At 36.6% G+C, this 22,632-nt stretch overlaps 3 protein-coding genes across 29 annotated transcripts in view; 1 reads left to right on the forward strand and 2 right to left on the reverse strand.

Moving 5' to 3' along the window:
• Window positions 1-7,208, forward strand: part of LOC133519967 (TLD domain-containing protein 2) — a 184,824-nt gene extending 177,616 nt beyond the window's left edge. For 24 of the 27 annotated variants that reach the window (XM_061854276.1, XM_061854309.1, XM_061854330.1 and 21 more), the window contains 2 exons: window positions 3,233-3,338; window positions 4,109-7,208. In XM_061854276.1, coding sequence (XP_061710260.1) covers window positions 3,233-3,338; window positions 4,109-4,244 — 242 coding nt within the window. In that variant the 3' untranslated portion in view covers window positions 4,245-7,208. The remainder of the gene's footprint in view (window positions 1-3,232; window positions 3,339-4,108) is intronic. The other 3 variants (XM_061854363.1, XM_061854354.1, XM_061854347.1) reach the window with 1 other exon arrangement.
• Window positions 7,209-14,470: 7,262 nt separating this feature from the next.
• LOC133520161 (uncharacterized) lies at window positions 14,471-22,326 on the reverse strand. The gene is made up of 2 exons (XM_061854535.1): window positions 19,676-22,326; window positions 14,471-14,570 (listed from the first exon to the last, which is right to left on the reverse strand). Exon 1 carries the CDS (start codon window positions 21,682-21,684, stop codon window positions 20,305-20,307), a length of 1,380 nt encoding a protein of 459 aa, XP_061710519.1. The 5' UTR covers window positions 21,685-22,326; the 3' UTR covers window positions 14,471-14,570; window positions 19,676-20,304.
• LOC133520244 (uncharacterized) lies at window positions 14,591-16,967 on the reverse strand. Its single transcript, XM_061854625.1, has 3 exons — window positions 16,809-16,967; window positions 16,515-16,732; window positions 14,591-16,301 (listed from the first exon to the last, which is right to left on the reverse strand). Exons 1-3 carry the CDS (start codon window positions 16,963-16,965, stop codon window positions 15,897-15,899), a joined length of 780 nt encoding a protein of 259 aa, XP_061710609.1. The 5' UTR covers window positions 16,966-16,967; the 3' UTR covers window positions 14,591-15,896.
• Window positions 22,327-22,632: the final 306 nt, after the last annotated feature.

Below are 22,632 nucleotides of genomic sequence, written 5' to 3' on the forward strand. Positions count from 1 at the left end.
CTATTGTTTTTTAAGCTGCGTACACACCAAGCCAACGAACGCCAACGAATGCGTTCGCCGGCCTTCGTTGGCTCTGTCTGCAAGGCGTTGGCGTTTGCTGAGTCATCCAGACAGAGCCAACGAAGCTTTGGTTTCAATTGGCGTTTCGAACCAGCGTATAGCGGATATTGTTCTTAACCATATAACCAGCCTTAAAATGTATAGTTTTTGTTTCATTATTTTTGTATGTGGGTAGTTTTGCTCATTGTAATTTTGACAGAGATGAATATATATTTTTCCTTAGTCTCATCACAGTTGATCACGAATGTTGTAAAGGGTTCGAAACGTTGGGATATATTTCGCTATACCTACGCAAAATAATCCATTTATATAGTTTTATTTCATGACTTATCGTAGTAACCAAAGACTATATTAGAAAAATACGGGTTACTTTTAAATTAACTTCTGAGAAAACACAACATATCTGATGTATCGTCTGCCAGTGCCAACTGGCTTCGAATGCTTCGTACCATATAACCTACAGCAAAAGGGCTCATTCTACTTCTGCAGGTGCTGCCCTTTTCTATTAATCCAATCTTGCAAATCTTGCGAGATCGCGCTCGATTTCGCGTGCAAGATAAATCTTGCAAAATATGGGCGAGATCTCGGTATTTCGGGATCTCGGAATACCGGGATTGCACACCCTAGTGGTCTGCTTTAGTTTAAAAACTCCTCATTTTTAAAATAACCAAGTACCAAAATACCTAAAATTGATAAAGTTTCCACGCTCAGAATTCACACATAAATAATTTAGGCATTTTGAGACCGTGACATTTTGCATTTTTGGTATTTAGTTATTTTTATCATTCGGTATTTGAATGTTTCGGCATTTCAGTAAATATCAAAACAACTACGGCATATTTTACAAATACATTTCAATATATAAGCCGGTAGAACTTAACAGTTATTTATTGTCTAAAATTGACTCATGACGATGAAATACTTCTTTAAGAAAGGAGGTGTTACATACTCAAATTCAAATGCCTTCTTAGAAATATACTTAAGTATTTTGACGTCAACTCGTAGCTGCTGCAGTATTTTTTTTTTAAAGTTTATCACATAAAATATTGATGCTTAGTTACCATTGAAAGATTTAGATTTAGATTTATTTATTACACAACATACGATTGCATTACAAATTACATTCATGTCAATTTATATGAATCTATATTGTGATTGTCACAAATAAATTCTAATAATGACAAAAAATAACATCATAATCCAGATAGCAACAATTAATAAATGGAAATGTTCACCTGAAAAGGATCGTAAAGTCAGAATTTATTGAAAAACAATAATAAAATAAAAATGAAATAGAATCAAGAATCAAAAACAATGTCAAATATGCAAAAATAAGTTATACAGTTATGTCAAAAAATTCACTAATTGAATATAATGGGTTCTCCAGCAAAAAGTTTCTCAATCGACGCTTGAAAATCGAATCGGATGTTTCCGTCCTTATTTCTGCAGGTAATCGCTCATAATAGGTCGGACCGATGACACGCGGGTTCTTTGCTGCAAGTGCCATGCGACGTGGAACTGTTCGTAATCGACCAGTAGATCTAATGTTTATGCCAGATACCACAACGCGTTTAAACAAAGATAAGTTATTTCTGACATACATAATAATTTCGAATAAATACAATGAGTAGTGCGTCATTATTTTGTGCGTCACGAAAAGGTCCCTGCATGAATGCCTTGGCTTCACACCCGCTAGCGTTCGTATTGCCTGTTTTTGCATAATGAGCACTCGATTGGCATCCGTAGAGTTTCCCCAAATGAGTATGTACACCATACGTCATTAGCCGAAACCGATTTTAATGAAATGTACGAAATAAGGGGTTTCAACTTCCGTAACGCAAACACTGCACTACTCAATCTACTGCACAGTTGGTCGACATGGCACTTCCAGTTAAGATTCGAATCCAACACAAAGCCAAGGAACTTCGTTTCATTACACAATGGCATAGAGCAGTTTATTATACATGGGGGCACCGTAGTTGTCCGTCCAGAGAACATCATTACATTAGACTTGCTGACGTTAAGGAGTAATCCATTTGCAGTAAACCACCGTTTTAACTGCCTACATGCCTCGTTGATGTTCTCACCAAGCTGCTCGTATGTTTGCGCGCTGATTATGACCGTAGTGTCATCTGCGTACAGTACTGACAGCCCGGCGGTGATGGCTGATGGGAGATCATTGACGTAGGCTAGAAACAAAGTATTTCCAAGGGCTGATCCTAATTTGACCTAATATTTGATGGCCTAATTTGACATGGCCAATGTCGGACTGGAACCTTTTTCCATTTGACAATACTTTAACCTGTTGTCTCCGGTCCGACAAAAATGATGCAATTAAGCGAAATAACAATTGCTTAGCAACTGGTGGCACCCTGGCTGCTAACGTACGTGATTGGCAGTGCGTGTAGGTATTAATGACGGCAGCTTGCATTTGAGTGCTTAGTTACCACTGACTTTCTAACCGTTATGGTCATTGTGATTAAATAAGGGTGTACCTATGTCTTAAAGAAAAACTCAGATGTTAAGATATATATGACGAACTGAAAGCCTACGTGAAAATGACAACTTAGATGTCCATATTTTTGTGACGATTGAAATGTATATGTTTTCTTGGACACCTTGCCAGCTCAGGTATATCTGCTGACTGTACAGGAATAATCAAGGAATAACTCAAAAATAAAAGAAGATCGAGGACTGATATTAAGCATAGAGTGTTCTTAGGACTTGCCAGTACACCACCTGAAATAATGATCAAATCCGACGTTGGGGGCACCTCTAGTTCGCTTAGCCTGATAGACCCTTTCCGAAACTTGCACATCTGTTCTTACTAAATACGAGCTTATTTGCTCAATAGTATTAGGTTTGATGATGTTTAGTACTTATACAAGGTGTAACTAATATAGTGGGAATTCGCTTTAGGGCATACTCGGTATCGTGTTCTGATTAGGAAAAAAAGAAGAAAAAGAAAGAACAAGAAAAAAGGTAGAAATTGTTGTCCTTTGTATGGAGGCTTGGGCGACTTGGACGATAGCCCGTATACATTTTATTTGTCAAAATATTTTGTCTTCTACTTTTTCTTAATCAAAACACGTAGTACCTTGTATAGTAAAAATACAACAATAGTACCTTGTATAGGTAAAAATAAACCCTATCGTTATTTTTGCATTTACAGATCAAACGCCACCGGTGAAAACCAAATTTAAGTATTGGGGTTGGACAGGCGACAACATGTATTTTATTCGTGGCAGCAACGACAACATCTCCATTGGCGCTGGCGAGTGAGTATTACCCACCGCGCCGAGTGTTCGGCTACATTTCTAAATGTAGGTTTTGATGGAACCTACTCTTGCATATCGATACCCTAGTTCACACTCGTAGGTCATTACGTCATTACGTGGAAAAAAAATACTATGGTACCAATCACAATCAAATATTCCCGTAATATTACGAATGTGCACTAAGGTATCGATATTATTAAGTTGAACGTTGTCAAACTATAACCCAAAGTTAAAGAGTCTACTCGTATATACACCGTGTTTTTATTGAATTGCATTAACTCCGGGGTTTCGGTAAGTATGTTTAAGGAAACTAAATGGCATAGTTAATTTTCAAAAAAAAAAATTTTTTTTTTTTTACTATTTTAATTTTTATAAAACGTAACTAAATGTTGCATATAGCGTTGTTGTAACACGGGCATTACATTTAACTCAACCAAACAATTGAAAACTGTGATATATCAATGTCATTTCTAACATCGATCGTCCGAGATAGTACGTTAGGTTAGTAGCAAATGTATGAACTCGCACACTAATCAATAAGTAAACAGGCCCTAAGGCAAGTGTACACGCTCGTAAGGGCCTTATAATATAAAAAAATATGATTGATTATCTCCGAAATGGAGTTAATTAGAATATCGGTGTCTTTGAGAAAGTTACTTAATTTAAGCTCAGGAATGCACCCTCGAAATTAACGCAAATCAAAAAAAAACACGGTGTATAATAGGTTTTGATTTGTAATAGATTAATTAAAATAAAATATTGATTCACAGCGGCAAGTTCGGGCTGTGGCTGGACGGAGACCTGTACCTGGGCCGCACGCAGCGCTGCACCACGTACGGCAACGAGCCGCTAACGACGCGCGAGGACTTCATAGTCAAGATCATGGAGTGCTGGACCTTCATCTGAGCGGCGCGCGCCGCCGCCACCGCCGCCTCCGCCGCGCCCGAGCCTCCGTCGCCGTCACGCCGCTCCATTCTCATACTTCACGACATAAGCTTTAGACTATCTTATGAAATTTGCTATAAAGATTTGACATTTTTACAAGTCAGTCTTTTCGACTGTAGTACCGATGAGTCCGAGTACGATTTTGTACTCGCATCGTGACTCAATTGGCGTAGAATGACATCGATAGGCCGCAACGAAGACAATATACGAAACTTCTAAGCGCATTTCTAGTCAAATGTACTAAAGTAAACCTGACCAATGTTTTGATTCTCTTCGAATTTAGTGGCGTGTTCTGATGGAGCGTCGACCCGGGGCCGGGCGCGGGCGACCTCTCGCGAGTAGAGCAAGTGCATTAATCCTAGTCAATTGTCACTCGTATCTAAGTTGACGGTTTGTAGAAGATGGCAGAGCTGCTAGCGCGCGAGCTCTGGAATAGTTCGCATGCGGCGCGACCGAGGCCGCCGGCTGCACCGCCACCAGCCCAATACTGATTACGTGTCAATTCATACAATTACTATTGTGCATTGTTATTAAGAAAATATTAAAAACGTATTTGTTACGATACAATCAATGTATAATGTTATGTAGCAAGTTTTTAACTAAGGAACAGCCGTTTTAGTGAGGTGTTACGGGAATTATCAAAGGGCTTGCTGGTAGCATACAGTGACGGTATACAATTTAGAGTTGCCTGGACTGACGGACGATTTCCGTTCCGATAGAGTTTATACTGCTGAGCACAAGCCACTTCAATTGATGAGCGTTGCTCTCTGAACCAGGCACTGCCTATTGCTGCCTGCACTGCCGCAAGTGTATTTGTCGCTACAACTTAGCAGTCCATTGGAAAATTTACTCTTGATTGATCCAACTGACTTAGACCGATTAATGTCATTGATTCTCAATGGATCTGTACTGAACCATTTTGTTATAATATATATATATACTTTTTATATATAACTTTAAGCACAGAATGACCACGCCTGTGGTTAGTCCCTGCTCTTAAGCATAAATATTTACTAGAGTTATTTCTCAAATAGACCACGTTCTCAGAATAGAAACACTTAGAACAACAACTACCATATATAATAAATATTATCGACATCACTACATTTCTAAAAATATCATCCGCTTTCTAAAATACGTTATAATTACTGCAACGGTAGTTTTTAGTGAGTTATCAGTCTGGAAATAGTCCGTCAAGTGGTGGATCTAACGGCTTCGTTAAGCAACAGCCGTTTATTTTATCTGAACCCACAAGTCGGCTTACTGCACATTCTCAATTCTTCTATTCATAAGTGTATTATCTGGGACCAGTCCAGACGCTAAAAATAAATATTATAAAAGACACCAGTACACTGTTGCAGTCACATGTCATTGTAATACAAGCCTACGAGCTGGGATGTTGCGTTCCCGGACACTAAATTTTCACGAGAGAGAAGATGTATTCCATAGTGGAGTAATGTTAACTGTTGCTCGTAAGAACTACAAGACGTGTCAAATTAATAGGTTTCAAAAAGTTAAACTAACTCAGAGGCTGGTAAAAATTAAGAATGTGCAGTTCAGTATACTTCAAAGAGTCTGGAACAATATAACATATCTGAATGTCTATTACATATGCCATTATAAATAAAAACTGTAGCACCTTCCCCTTTTTTATAATTTTAACAAAGATTTAATGTCCATGGTTTAATGCTTAATGTTTCATCACTACGAGTCATAATAATTATATTAGTGAGCATTACTGTTCTGTGATTTTACTACCTACTCTGGTTTGTTGTCACTTGACGGTGAACAGCTAAGTAAGTTTATTTTACTACCTACTCTGGTTTGTTGTCACTTGACGGTGAACAGCTAAGTAAGTTTATTTTACTACCTACTCTGGTTTGTTGTCACTTGACGGTGAACAGCTAAGTAAGTTTATTTTACTACCTACTCTGGTTTGTTGTCACTTGACGGTGAACAGCTAAGTAAGTTTATTTTACTACCTACTCTGGTTTGTTGTCACTTGACGGTGAACAGCTAAGTAAGTTTATTTTACTACCTACTCTGGTTTGTTGTCACTGTACTGATGGTGAACAGCTGAGTAAGTTTATTTTAAAGAACAGTTCACCAGCTTGTTCCATTCATTATAATATTTTGACTTAGGCTAGACGTAAAATTTGTTATATCAGAGTGTAAACCGTTATTTTTGTCATGTGCTTCAGTACAGAAATAAGTAGCCGATATTTAATATTAAATTAGTAAAAAAATAGTTATATTAGAGGGCTTGATGAATATAATCGTCATTGTGCTTAGTAATCGTGTCACTAGCATGATGTTACTCAGATTTATCTGGTCGTAGAGCATTACTTTTGTGGAGTGAGTGCGCTCCGAGCGCCGCCGACGCCGACGTGTCGAGCCGCCGCTTACACTACTTGTACGCTTTTCATGTATATTACAGACTATTCCTTTTTGAGATTATTGGAGTTATATTATGCGAGAAGCCACGCAAATTAATATTATTGTGATTACCTATGTAATAGTAGTAAATATATTGTGAAGGAATATTTTGAAGCAATGTGCAGGCATAATGAAATACTTTAGTCCTATCAGAAGCAATAATATCGGATAAATGCAATATTTAATATATACCGGGTGCTACGCTGCCACCCACGCAACCCGCGCCGGCCGCGTGCGCCGTGCAGTCGTCATATACAGAGAGAGCACATTGTTTTGAGGGTGTCTGCATAAGTTATTATTGTTACAAATTTATAAATAATTAGACTTGTTGAGTAGCTGTGACAAATTTAAATATATTTATTTATTCACTTTGAGTTTCACTATAAGATTATTGTAGTTGCATAATTTTTGTGATGATTATGTTATTTATAAGTTGTTAAAATGTAAAGCAAAGCCATAATAATTCAGAGTATATTATTTTGAGAAAAATTAGTGTTTTATTGCCGACCTCCTAGCCTAGCCGGTAGTGACCCTGACTACGAAGTAGGAGGTCCCAGATTCAAATACTGTTAAGGGGCGGGCCGCGGATCAACTATTTCTTGTATCCAATTAACTTTTTTTACAAGATGGATATTGATTTTTGCTAACAATTTCATTGAATATGGATTCCTTTAAATTGCAAATATGTCCAGAGCAAGGCTCGTTTTTACGTTTTACTGGCTTATAAAGATGAATTTGATAACAAACTCACGAAACACGTCTACCGGGTAACGGCGGGCCCGAGTTCCAGAATTTTGTATAGAAAACACCTTTTGATTCAAGAAAAAAATGTTTCATATAAATTCAAAATTAACACAATGGCGTGAGAAAAGAAAATAGTTAGCCTCCATTTTGTAATACTTATCTGGATATTGTCTCTTGAGTTACATGAACAGTTTTTTTTTCATAATCCGGTATACGCTTTAGATGAAAGTGGAGGACCCGCGCAAAATCGCTTTTTCTTACAAACGTAGTCCTCAGATATGCCCCTACGTTTGATGTTTTTTCGAGTTTATAGTAAGAGTTAGGTTTTCAGTTAATCAAAAAATCGAAATAAGTCAACGTAGGACATAGCTATGGGTAATAGGCACTCCATAGTATTTTCCATGATGTCAATATCCAGCGAGGAAAATGGGGACTACGTTTGTATGGAGAAGCGGCCGTCCGCTTTCCTCTTAATATTAGCAAAGAGAATTCGAAACTTTCAAAGAAAATTTTGTAGTCTCAGTACATTTACTGCCATCTTTCGACACGTGACTAAAACTTTTAGAACGCCATTTGAGTTTGATCCTTATAGGGACCGTGCGCGTTGGAGGGTCTGCCATCTTGTGGCCTGAATCGGAACCATAAACATGTACGTCACGGGTTTTCTAGTGCATAGTAGGTTCTGCCATCTTGTGGGCTACATCGGAACAATCAACATCACATTTACGCCTCGCGCCAAAAATCTGACGGCTCCTGTGCTGCCTCCTACAGTTCATGCACGCTCCCTATTTTTCACCGATATGTGTTAAATTTTATATTTTTAAAAATATAATAATGTGGTGCCATCTCACCGGACATTGGCTAAAGGTTGTGGCGCCATCGCTCGAAACGATGCCGCGATACCTTTAATCTATTAGATGGCGCCACTTAACACATCAGTTAACGAATACGGATCAAAGTCAAATGGCGTTCTAAAATTTTTAATCATGTGTCGAAAGATACAGTAAAACTGCGGCCACAAAGTTTTATTTGACAATCCACCTCTATTTCAATTTCTCTTTGATATTAGAGAATGAAAACAGTAATGGTACGTGTCAGAGAAAGAAGTAAAATAGTATTTACAGTACGTATGGGGCTACTTTATAGCACTAGTGCGAGAAGTAGCATATTACGTTACTGTGTCGAACATTTAAAGGGCCATATGTACTGTAAAACGTTGTACGATACATGTGCGAATAAGTAATTCGCAACTCCTGTCGATTTAAAACACTCCCTTCGGTCGTGTTTTAATTTATCGCCACTCGTTTCGAATTTCCTATTTTTCGCACTTGTATCGTAATGTACTATTACAGTACATGTGGTGCTACTTTACCGCACTAGTGCGAAAATTAGCATATTACGTTACTATGTCGAACATTTAAAGGGCCATATGTACTGTAAAACGTTGTACGATATATGTGCGAATAGATAATTAGCAACTCGTGTAGATTTAAAACACTCCCTTCGGTCGTGTTTTAATTTATCGCCACTCGTTTCCAATTTCCTATTTTTCGCACTTGTATCGTAATGTACTATTGTTTAATTGTAATCTACTTTTCTTATAACACATTTTAAAGTTGTAAACTTTTACAAATGAAGGGGACAGCATTATCAGCCAATAAGAGACCAAAACGTGTGACGTGTCTATCTTAAACATCAAACTTCTATGAAATTATTTGACGGTTACTTAACACTTGCACGGTCTGGGCTATCAAGTGTTGCCAACTTAGCTTGGTCTGACTCAGTACTTTTGATACTTGCATAATTTAAAAAAAATATTTTTGAAATATCTGCATCTTTATGTCATCGATGACACTGCTACTCAAAGAGTAAAGTACGAGTAAAGTAAGTATCTGCTGTCCGAGTGAGATTGAATCACTGGCTCTCCCTGGTTTACCTATCTAGGATGCATTGTCGTGACGCATCCTTGTGTGAGTGTGGCCTGGATGATGGAACCCTGAACCGTGTTTTCCTGAATTGTCCCCGTCTTAATCATTCTCATTTGTACTCTGGTCTCATTTTTCGGAAGATTCCTCTTCCGACGCATGTGCCCTCTCTTTTGACTCCTGGTCCCTCTGTGTTTCAAATCCTTTCGAATTTTATCAAGTATCTGCTACTGCTATCATTTTCCGAGGGTCCTCCTGGGAGAACGTTTCTGAACAAGTCGAGAATGGTATGTCACAAGTGTTAATTTGGATGAAGCAGAATCTTCCGACTTTAAACACAGCAAAAACCAAATTCCTATGTTTCCATAAGACTTTAGCTTCTGCACCAAAACTACAGCGAGATATTAAAGTCCATAATCGTAATTGTATTAATGCCCCTGTTCCAAATTGCACTGGTGACCACATATCACGAAGAAAAACAGTGAGGTACCTTGGAATTATGATAGACGAAAATTTTAACTTCAGAGAGCAAGTTTCCGATTTTTCACTGTTGAAAGCTATATACTTAGCTCTTGGGCAGTCAATTATCAACTACTGCATTCTTGCCTGGGGAGGTTTAACCACCGCTGTTATTCTAAAACTAGAAAGAGCTCAAAGAGCGGTGCTGAAGGTCGCTTTGAAGAAACCAAATAGGTATCCTACGAGCGATCTATACAATGACGCCCAGGTGCTCAGCGTTCGGAAGCTCTACTTAATAAAGGTCTTAGCACATTGTTACAACTCAACAGCCACTCGACCCAAAATTAAATATTGAAATTAAAGCCTTATCTTGTATGTCCTATAGTACAATGTTTAAAATTTAGAACTGTCGGGTGGTCTACGCGTCGTCCACTCGTCGTCCACTAAGGTGAACCAAAAGTGAGTTGAGTTGGTGTGGAATTGGTATAGTGTGCGAAGACCTTAAGGGTGGCGTTGTACGTACATAGAAAAGTAATTAGCTCATCCAATTCCAATCCAAAGGCAAAAAAAGTGTTATCAAAGAACTTAATGCAACTCTCATGTAGACACAGAAAACCTAATCAAGATACCATATTAAATAAACTCACTCACAATAACCACACACACACTCCACCCACGCACACATACTCTCTCTCTCTCTCTCTCTCACACACACACACACACACACACACACACACACACACTCGACCCACGCACACATACTCTCTCTCTCACACACACACACACACACACACACACACACACACACACACACACACACACACACACAAACTTACACACATGACACGTTTCGTGTTATTATATTATAAATCTTAAATTTACGAAGAATTTTTTTTGTTACTTATGCATAATGGTAAAAATAATTTATTTAGTTTTAACTTTTTGTTTCTCGATCTTTTCTTTTTTTGACATCACTGTAAACTGTACCTCTGTAAATTCCATTCACCATCGTTTCTTTTTCAATTGTTTACTCTAAATAATTGTTTATTATTATTTTCAATTGAAGTATTGTTTTTTTTTTACTTGTAAACCGTTGGTATTATGTCCACCACAGGACAGGCTATGCCCAGTGTGGGGGTCAGCATAAATGTAATACTGTTATTATTTTATTTCGGAAATAAAACATTTGTATTTGTTTGTAGGTACCAGCTCATCGGCTGCCCTTTTTAGATATCCATTAGCCGGCCCTTTGTCATACCTAGACTCAAATAAGCAGTAGAGCCTAAATAGGCGTTTTATTGCTGGCGATACTAACTGAAAGGACCGTCAGCGTCACTGACCAAGTGAATGGTTGTATTATCGAATATGAAAGTTTTACGGAGTATATAATAGTTTAACTGTATATAACCATATAACCACTCACATGCTTCATATTTTTCAGTGACTTCTATTATTATAATAAAATAAGGGTGACAGCTGGTAAAGTTACCAAAAGCAAGTGAGTGGCTATGCTTAAAAGAGTGTCTTGGGTCACAAAAAAAGTATTAGCCAAGTGACATTGAAACAATTTTGCAATATTGAAAATACGGCAAAATCATGGTCCTGTGGAATTTTAAACCTAAAAGACAAGTTAAGAATCCAATTAGTTTCTAAAAGTATTAAACTTATCGGAAATTGCATTGTTAGCCAGTCAACACACAATAAACACAACTTTCCGTGAGAGTCAGAATGGCGGGTGTACCTAAATAAAATCAAATGAAAAGCATACCATATTTTTGTACCTAATTTGTACTATTTAGTACCTCGTTTAAAAAAAATTGTACCTCACGGTACGTAAAGTTATCATAAAAAAACAGGTCACCCGCCATCCTGACAGTCAGAATGGCGGGTGTACTTTATTACGCTATGTTCCCGTGGTTATTGATAAATTCTATAAAAGCCAAATTTTTGTACCTTCACATTCAATTATAATATGAGTCATTTTATTTGTGGTTTCCAAGTTTTACTCATTTTATATTTTGCTTGCTATTACAATTTTGCAGGCGTTATAATTTTTCATGTTATTGATTTAATTTTTAAGAAAAAACGCTAAGGTACAATTATTTTTATTACGCCAGGATTTAGTACCTTTAATGTTTAATCTGTTAAGTTCAAATAACTCAGAAAATCATGTCTTAAAAATGATTTTTCTTAGGAAGATATCTTTGAATTGGCGCCTAGCCTTTTTTAACGCTAAGGTACAATTATTTTTATTACGCCAGGATTTAGTACCTTTAATGTTTAATCTGTTAAGTTCTAATAGCTCAGAAAATCATGTCTTAAAAAATGATTTTTCTTAGGAAGATTTCTTTGAATTGGCGCCTAGCCTTTTTTAAGACATGATTTACTGAGTTATTTGAACTTAACAGATTAAACATTACAGGTACTGAATCCTGGTGTAATAAAAATAATTGTACCTTAGCGTTTTTTCTTAAAAATTAAATCGATAACTTGAAAAATTATAACGCCTGCAAAATTGTAATAGCAAGCAAAATATAAAATGAGTAAAACTGGGAAAAGCACAAATAAAATGACTCATATTATAATTGAATATGAAGGTACAAAAAAGGTACAAAAATTTGGCTTTTATAGAATTTATCAATAACCACGGGAACATAGCGTAATAAAGTACACCCGCCATTCTGACTGTCAGGATGGCGGGTGACCTGTTTTTTGATGATAACTTTACGTACCGTGAGGTACAATTTTTTTTAAACGCGGTACTAAATAGTACAAATTAGGTACAAAAATATTGTATGGTTTTCATTTAATTTTATTTAGGTACACCCGCGATTCTGACTCTCACAACTTTCCACTTCTCGAGTCGCAGACAAAATTAGTCAGACAGCCCAGGTCTTAGCACACTATTACAACTCAACAGCCACTCGACTCAAAATTAAATATTGAAATTAAAGCCTTATCTTGTATATCCTACAGTACAATGTTTAACATTTAGGTAACTGTCGGTGGTCTACGCGTCGTCCACTCGTTGTCCACTAAGCTGAACCAAAAGTGAGTTGAGTTGGTGTGGAATTGATATAGTGTGCGAAGACCTTTAACCTACAGCAATGGCAGGCGCCATCATTCCCTTCAGAGTTTTGTAACCAGGGGGCCTACCGCGAAAACCGAAATTCGCAAATTGAGGGGATCTTTCTCTTTTACTCTTAGTAAGACGTCATTAGAGTGACAGAGAAAAATGCCCGCAATTGACGAATTTCGATTTTCCCGGTAGCCGCCCAGGTACCAATGAACATCACTATTCGTATAAGTGAAAGGGATAGCACATTGCATTTTCAAGTTGACGAAAAGGGACGGGCGTACTTCGTTCCCGCTCAGTACAACCATATTATCCAGTATAACATGAACCCCGCGGGCAAGGAACAATTTCCAACAAAATAATGAATTTGACTTATGGAATGTTATTCCATCTGTTTTCTATTTGGAAGACTGTGATGACTTGCCACACCATGCGTGCTATCTTATATGTGCTCACACCCCATACGGGCGGTGACCGCGAGTCGTCCTATAAGCTCAAGTCTATAGGGGTTGGTCTGTGAGTACACACAAGTCTTATTGAGCTTCATGTGGGTCTAGGTCACTGGGCAAGATCAATTTGTGTATTAGAATTGTCCCATAATATTTATTTATTCATTATTTATTTGTTCCATTTAGTAATACATACATGGATGAACATTTTTGAATGATTAAATAAAAGTGAGCTAGTAATGTCGTGGGCGATTGCTGTGGTGGCCGTAGCTCCTGTCGTCGTAGGAGCGGGAGTGGTCGTGGCGGCCGCGGCCATGGTCGCGCCCGTCGCGCGAATACGGCTGGCTGCGGCGGTTGAAGCGCCGGTCGTTCCGTCGTCCGCCGTTGTTCGGAACCCACCATGATTCTATTATAGGCGGCGGACTCGGCTCCGCTTTAAAAATCTTCATAAATGCGTCATCATTTTCTGTATATCTATCTTTTAGTTCTTCCTCGCAACTGGCCAAAAATTGTCTGTCTTGATCAGATAAATGGTCCGAGGTAGCCATGGCCCTTAGAAGTCAGCAGGAAACTTGATCAATGAATCTATAACTAATAAAAAAAATTAGGTTTGTTATGTAAGGGGTGTACCAGTGTACCGAAATAAAACTAAACTTCAAATAAAAAAAAAACTGACTCGATTGAAATCAAACTAAGGTTTTAAGAATAATTATACTAAAAAGCGACTTTTAATTTAGATAATCGTCCGTCTTTTTTATTATATTTTTTCTGTAGGAGTGATAGGCAGCTTCTTCCTAGAACATTCAGTGGCTGTTATTTACGGACCCGTATTTCATATTTTCCTGCATCAGTCCATCACCTGCTGGAATTGTTAATTTTTTTTGGCTGTTTGATACTATTGAACCCAATAATCGTTGAGAGAACGGCACTACAGGACGTTTGGTGATCTTATTCTGCTCTTCGACAATTACCAAATGCAAATTTTTTCACGAAGAAAATTGTATGATTTTCGACTAGGTCTAGAATTAAATAACGCAAATTTTCGATTACTTTAGCTATGCTAACCTTCGTACGAAGAACTGAACCGACTTTAGTCGTAGTTCGTTCCACTTTAGCCGCGTATGTACCCCAGTTTTAACGGTAAATATATCGTTTTTGAAAATTCGCTTGTTCCTAGAGGTCTGCCGCTTCGAGGCCTCTGTTCAAAAGACAACATTCTAAATTAGTTATCTATTATGAAATGTGCGAAACTTCCAGGTAATTTTAAGTGTTTCGAAAGCATAAAGGATGTTACAAATTTTCTTGCTATTTGGAAAAGACCAAATTTTAGTAATCTTTTCTATTTACAATTGTACCGGTGTAACGTCGCACAGCGTAAAACCAGAATTATTAATATTGGAATACTTATATATTATAATATTAAGACTTTTGACCGCGGTAAGAAAGTCATAGTCATCTTGCTTGGAAAAAGAATTACAGCCGTTCGAAATTTAGTTTTTTTTCGGTAGGTCTTATATTTGACACTGAAGGTTGTTTGTTGCCCGTAATATATGCCGCTTATTATTAGTATAACCGCGGAACACTTCGATCTTTCATTTTCGATCTATCGCTCGAATAAGCAAGAGACTGAAACTGATAGATACCGAAACATCGGTGTTCGCATTACTTATGTAGGTTTTGATTTCAATGTGTACAATGATTACTGTGGTATTTATTTGGCGATTGCTAACCGGCCGTTAATGATAGATAGTTAAGTGAAACAGCGCAAATAACGATCAACCCTTTAACGTAAATTGGTCCATTGAAAGCATAGATTTATTATTGTAAGTACCATTAAAAAATATTACTCAAGTTTATTTTAACCTTGTTTTGTAAGAGCCTCCTGCTTTTAGTGGTGACAAATAGAGATACTACTCCAAAAAATACGTGTAATACTTCATTGGATTCGGAATTCGAGTAGACTACTTTGGCTAACAATCTACTATTACTTTTATGCCATTATTTATCACGCCAAGAATGTTATGCACATGTCAGGATGATTGGTTCAAGCTAGCAAATACAAAATACTTTGGAGGTTAATAAAGTAGCTAACCAGGCAGGATGTTCAAAATGGTTTGAATACACTTTTTGTTAAGAAAATATAGTACAGAGTGGTAGACTGTACTTTAAAACATAATATTGCAGAACAAGAACTCATGGCACCCTGTAGAGGAAAGTAACATTTATGAAGTAGCTGTTGAATATATAATGCCATTTTGCTGCAATGCTTTTAACGCTTAATGGAGTTTGAAGGATTTAACAATAGAATGTTTCATTTAGTTTGACAATGTTATGAAAGTCTCCAGTGGTATCGGGAATTAGTGAATTATAGATCCATACATCAAAAAGAGCTACACACAACACAATTTGTTCCCTACAATCTCCAAGTTCATGGTAAAATACCAGTCTGCATGAATCAAATGAGATCAAAAGGACATTAAAAAATCCGTTATTGTTCTCAAAACATGTAGTTAACCTACCAGTCTTATATATCCATGTATAAAACATGATCAAAGGGACATACAACTGCAAAATGGGGACAAGAAATATGGTAATCAACAACACATAAAGCATACATCAAAATGTTTTCCTCATTGTATCTGATAACAAGCAAAAATAATGATAGTGCGGTCCACAATCCACAAATAGCTAACCATTCTCTTCTCATTCTGAAGAAACAAAACAAGTTCCCACAAAAACCCTTGTGATTCAAATTATAATTACAAGTTTCTCCAATCACTGTTGTCAGAACTACACAGAAAACTTCATCCAGTGATTTAGGACTTCCAGGATTAATAGACTCGAATATCCAGCCTAGAAATTGTCCACAATCAGGGCAAATACACAGCTTCCAGCGATATCCAGGGAACCATGAATTATCAACCTGCCACTGTAATATACAAAATACAGGAACTTCTATAATATAATCAAAACATTCAAAATACATAAATATATAGGTCTCCTGACAGCTCCTTCACTGCTAAATGTTTTAAACAATATGAAAGATCTTTTTTTGTATCAAATGGCACTTAAGAAAAATAAATCTACTTCTAATATCCTTTACAAAGTGAATATAAACCTGTGTGATAACCAACTTACATACCTCCCCAAAACCTTGGCAAGTAGACTGGGTGATAGTTATCACAGGAAATTGGAAAATGATATCATGTGGCACTACTTGTACAAGAACCTTTTCTCTATTGAACAATGTGTCATTGAATGCATAGTGGGAAAATGGGCTCAATTTGGATATTATGAAATTAGCCGAAGACGCTTTACTTCCACAGCCTCTGCACAGAATATTTTCTGGATTTTGAAAACCTGAAATTATAGATCAACTTAACCATCTATAATCATTCCAGTGCAATGAAAACATCGTAGTGTAAATAAAATTTACCTGTAGAGTTTTTGCCAACGGCTTCAAGGAACATTCGAGGGTTAGGCTTATGCTTATTCAAAATGTTCGTACCTATTTCTATAATCAATGTACACACGAATATCAAAACATAAGTTAGATTCATTGTAAATCTAGTAATACTAATATGTATTAGCATTCACTCACTTTGATATAGCAGTTACTATCAAAGAGCGTTACGTTGGAAGTTACTATATCAATATAAAAATAAAATACAAAGAGCATATAATCACTACGTTCTAGATATGATGACACGAGTGCAACATATGTCGTACTCGTTTTTTTTTTTTTTTTAACATTGTCGTACTCGAAATGGCTTGACTAGGGATGTACAGACTAGGCATCCATGCTAATTATAAATCTATGAGTTTCAAATCTCTCCAGAGTAGCGTTAGAGTAGCTAAGAACCTAGGCGTTATTGACGGAGTGAAGTGATTAGATTTTTTCTCAAGTAGCGCCACCTATTTATGGTTTTTTGTCGGACAGAATCAGAATCAGAATCAGAATCAGATTTTTATTTGCTAAAACATGGTACAAAAGGTCATACATATAAAAAAGGAACTACATGTTTCGTCACAAAGACATGCAAATATTCAAGAATGTCATGTGTATCGCATGCATAAATTACTTATACCTACTCTATTACAAATGTATGTCATCGAGATATTCTTGAATGGTATAATATGCCTTAGATGCTAAAAATGTATACAATGCAGTTTTAAACTCTTTAATGTTTTCTTGTTTTAGGATGCTTAGTGGTAATTTATTAAATATTCGTGGGGCCATACCGATTATGTTTTTAGACACAAAGGCGGTTCTAGATGACTTATAATTAATTTTTCCCTGATGACGCAGGCTATTGAATTTTGTAAATTCGTTCATATTACATTTAACATAGGTTGCTATTTCATACACATATAAACAAGGAACTGTCAGTATTTTTAATTCTCTAAAATGAGTTTTACATGAATCCATGGTTGTAATACCGCATACTGATCTTAAACATTTCTTTTGACTCTTGAAAACCAATTCGCGGTCAGTGGCATTTCCCCAAAACATTATACCATACCTTAAAGTAGCCGTTACATGTGCATGGTAGACTGTCAGTACAGCTGATTGGTTAACAACTTTCCTTAAATTATACAATGCATAACTAAATTGATTAAGTTTTGTACATATAATGTCAATTTGATTTTTCCATGTCAGACTACTATCTAAGCATAAACCTAAAAATTTTGTAGAGTCCGTTTCATTAATTCTTTGGTCTTGGTAAGTAATAACTAAATTAGGTGTGTTTTTGGTCCGCAAATTAAAGTTCATAAAATTAGTTTTTTCAAGATTTACATGTAAGTTATTCTTATTAAGCCAATCAACAATACTATGTAGAGCTTGATTAATATTGTCCTGATGCACATGCATGTCTGTCTCCGTAAATATAATTGTGCTATCATCGGCCAACAATACCATTGGGTGGTTAACGGCCGTAGGTAGGTCATTAATGTATACAAGAAAGAGGAGTGGACCTAAAACACTACCTTGTGGTACGCCGTAGTTTATTTTTTTAAAGTTAGATACGTACTTGACTTCCTTTTTGGTCTTTGGACATATTCTATCGATTTGGGTGCACTGTTTACGTCCAGTTAAATATGATTTTATAAGTTCATGGACATTCCCCCGTACTCCGTATTGGTAGAGCTTTGACAAAAGTATTTGGTGGTCGACAAAATCAAAAGCTTTTGACATGTCCATGTACAGAGCGCAAACAGGTACCCTTTTATCAACTTGAGCCATAACTGTTTCTAGTAGATTATAAATAGCCATATTTATTGATTTATTTTTTCTGAACCCTTTTTGTTCTGGGGTAAATAAATCATTTTTTTCAAAGTATTGATATAAGTTATTAAAAATTACTTTTTCTATTATTTTAGAAAATATTGGTAGTAGGGCCACTGGCCTGTAATTACATAAATTTTCTCTTGCACCCTTTTTGTATAATGGACGAACAACTGCTACTTTTAACTTTTCGGGAAATTTACCTTCTGCAATGCATAAGTTTATGATATAGCTTAAAGGTGAAGCAATGGCAAATACAGTTTTTTTCACTACTTTGGTGGCTATTCCGTCGTAACCTGTACTAGTGGAATTTTTTAGAGAAGTAATAATTAAGTGGATGTCATAAGGATTGGTTGGAAGCATAAATAATGAATTGATCGAATTATATGTCAATGTGGAATTATTCTTATTATTATTGTTCAAATTTAATGATTTAGAATTTATTTGGTCAATGAAATAATTATTAAAAACTTGCGCAATCTGGCTTGCATCATGAATCATATTATCTCCACTTTTTATTTGTGTTATAGAGCAATTAGGGTAACGCGTTTTGTTCTTATTTACAATATTCCAAGTTGCTTTAGATTTATTTGCGGAGTTTTGAATAAAATAGTTATTTTGTGATTTTTTTGTTAAATTTATTATTCTTTTAAGCCTTTTGGAGTACTCTTTAAAATAATTACGATCCGATGGGTTTGGATTTAATCGGCAATTCCATAATAATTCACGCTTTCTCTTACAGCAATTTCGTATACCTTTAGTTATCCATTTAGGATTACTTACAGATAAACATTTTATGCGCTTGTTAGGGAAACAAAGGTTATAAAAGAGTTCGAAAAGCTCTGAAAAGTTATTATAAGCTTCTTCAGCAGTATTCGCCATGTACACACTATTATAATTTATACTACTTAAACATTCGACAAATTTATTTATATTCTGGGCACTCAAGTCTCTTCTAGTAATATACCAATGCGATAGAATTGAGGTTTTCCTAATAGGACATTTAAATATCTGACCTGTATGATCGGATAAAACCATTTCTATTACTGTTGCTTTACCATTTCGCACATTATGGATGATGTTATCAATGCAGGTATTGCTCTGCAATCGCGTTGGTTCCGTTATTCCTAGTTTGAGATTATAGCTACTAAGTAAATTTTTAAAATCGATTGAATGTTTGGTCCGTTTTAAGGTGTCTATATTGAAATCACCACAAATGATAATTTTCTTCTGACTGTAACAAATTTCTCTTAAAATGATATTTAATGTGTCCAAAAAGATTATTAGATCTGTGTTTGGTACCCTATAAACACATAAAATTACAATCTTATGCTCTATAAGCTCTATTGCCGAACATTCCAAAACATTTGTAATAGATTTACTGCAGATGTTATCCAATGTTTTAAATGCATGCGTGCTTTTTACTAATATACAAGAGCCGCCATTTCTATTTTCCCTAGAGAAAAAAGCGGCAAGTTTAAAGTTAGGAATTAATAGCTGGCTTTCGTCACCCAATTTCATATTATGCTCCGTTATACATATGATATCTATTGGACTATCAGACTTCATAAGCTCCAGTAAATGCACACTTAATAAATCAGCTTTGTTTACAAGCCCATTGATATTTTGGTGTAATACGGAAATACTATTGATTACGAAATAAATTATTTGTGTGGTTATTCTTTACGGAATTGCTATTATTGTCTCTAAAACTGTCAGTAAATAAATCACTGCATACGCTCTCCGCGGCTTGCGAGTTCTTCGGGTTCTGCCCAGATGTAGAGTTTTGCTCTATGACCGTAGATATAGAGTTTTTCTCTCGTTCGCTCGACAGGCTCTGCGCACTCCGTTCGCTCTCTGAGTTCAGAGCATCCGCTGAAATATGCACGTTTGTATTTTTTAATGTGTCTTGTGTAACCTGCTTGTACGATACCGGACAATGTTCTTTTCCATTGATGTACAGCTTATTATTTCGCATTATTGCATGTTTGCCCTCATGCCTGGCAGTTTTTAGGCACTCTCGTAAATAATAACGTCGCTCAAGTCCTTCTTTGTCTAAAATAGCCGATACAGAGTATCCTGAATATTTGAAGCAGTGTGAATTATTAAGAATATATTTTTTCATTCGATTACTTATTAATTCTATAATAAGAGGGCGACGGTTCCCTTTTCTCCCGGTCCGTTTAACTGATTCTACATAACCATTTATGTCAATACTTAGTAAGTCTTGAAACAAGTAGTTAATTCGGGTAATTACGTCTTCTTCTGATTCTCTATAATACTCGTCTAGGCCGTATAAAACTAATGTCCTTTTGTTGGTGTCACTATCGGTTTTTTGCAAATTTGTACCATTTTTAGTCTCCAGAATATTTTTAATGTCCTTAAGCTCTTTCTTTAACTCATAATTTTCGGTTTCTAATAAATTGATTTTTTCTTGCGTCTTTTGTAATTGCTGTTCGAAATATTGTTGTTTAGATATAATTGAGTTGTTCGTTTGAGTAAAATCGTCGCTAATTTTTGCGATACCTAAATTAATTTGGGCTTGTATTATTCCAGTCAAATTGCTAACGATTTTGTCGTAGTTAGCTTTCAGTTTGGTGTCAAGAAGAGTGCTAATTTGGTCGATTGTAACTGTTTCCCGTTCCTGATTTGTAGTTTGGTATTGTTGCGTTCCTATTGTGTCCCCAAACATGCTTCTTTCTGTGTCTTCTTGAAGTAAGTCATCTATGGACATATTTGTATTATCAGACATTGTTTCAAATGATTTGCGCACCGGTGTGTTATCGTTCTTTCGCCTAAGAGTAACATTAGCACAGGACGGACACCGCCACGCTCGTTTAAACTCTTCACTCATGCTTTCATATGTATTTTCGGACATACCAAGACACAGATAGTGACAGTTTTTTTGACATGAGTAGCATGTCAGCCGTTCAGAATTATTAATAATTTTAGCGGGGCACGCGAAACAATCCATTTTAATATTTAGGTATTTTAAATAATGTGACAAATCGTCCTTAATGTTCATTCGCTCCCAAGTCTAGCGGACGATTTCCGAATCGAAGCAATCATCCAATAGCTAAGCGAAACGAGTTTCTTAGCTATACCGAATATTCACGACTAATCCTTCTTGAAGTTGCTGCGAGTCTTTCTCGTTGCTAATAGGTCTACGAGCATATCCGAGCTATGCCGATGCTTATCTTGTTGATGATTGGGTTTTATGCACTACCGAGATTGTCCAAATGATATTCTCAACGCTAATTTGACGCCGAGTAACGCCGAGCTTATCCGAAACTTAGCAAGAATTCTGATTGGTCTCCAAATGCGCCCGCTATTCTAATTGGGCACCGAGTCTTGCCGAGTACTAACGAACACACTATTGGTCACCGAGTCCTGCCGAGGCTAGCAACACTGCCGTCATGTGCGCACACCACGTATATGTGTGCGTGAATTTTGAACGGTAAAACGATCATGTCCAATAAACCATTTCACTAATTATTACATGTTGGCCACTGATTTTCGAGCTATCTATAGCACAAATCTTAAATTTGGACTTGCAGAGTTATTTGACACGGGTATCTTATAGGTCACTTCACTATTTCAGCACTTTTTTTAATTGTTTTCGTAAGACAAATGTAACGTACGTCTGCCTTGCACAAGCGATACACACACACCCTATTTTGTTATATGGATTTGACACTTTTTGTTATATGGAGATTTTGTTCCTTTCCTCTACCTTCCATACCCAGGGTCCTCTCATGGATTACCACAGACCTACCAAACGCGTACATGAACCATAGAGGTATAATAATATAGAGATGAAATGGAGTAGGGGCAACAAATAACCTATAGGGAGCGTGCAGTAGGAGGCAGCACAGGGGCCGTCAGATTTTTGGCGCGAGGCGTAAATGTGATGTTTTTTGTTCCGATGTAGCCCACAAGATGGCAGAACCTACTATGCACAAGAAAGCACGTG

This window comes from Cydia pomonella, chromosome 1 (assembly GCF_033807575.1).
Source record: "Cydia pomonella isolate Wapato2018A chromosome 1, ilCydPomo1, whole genome shotgun sequence".
Classification (NCBI taxonomy): Eukaryota; Metazoa; Arthropoda; class Insecta; order Lepidoptera; family Tortricidae; genus Cydia; species Cydia pomonella.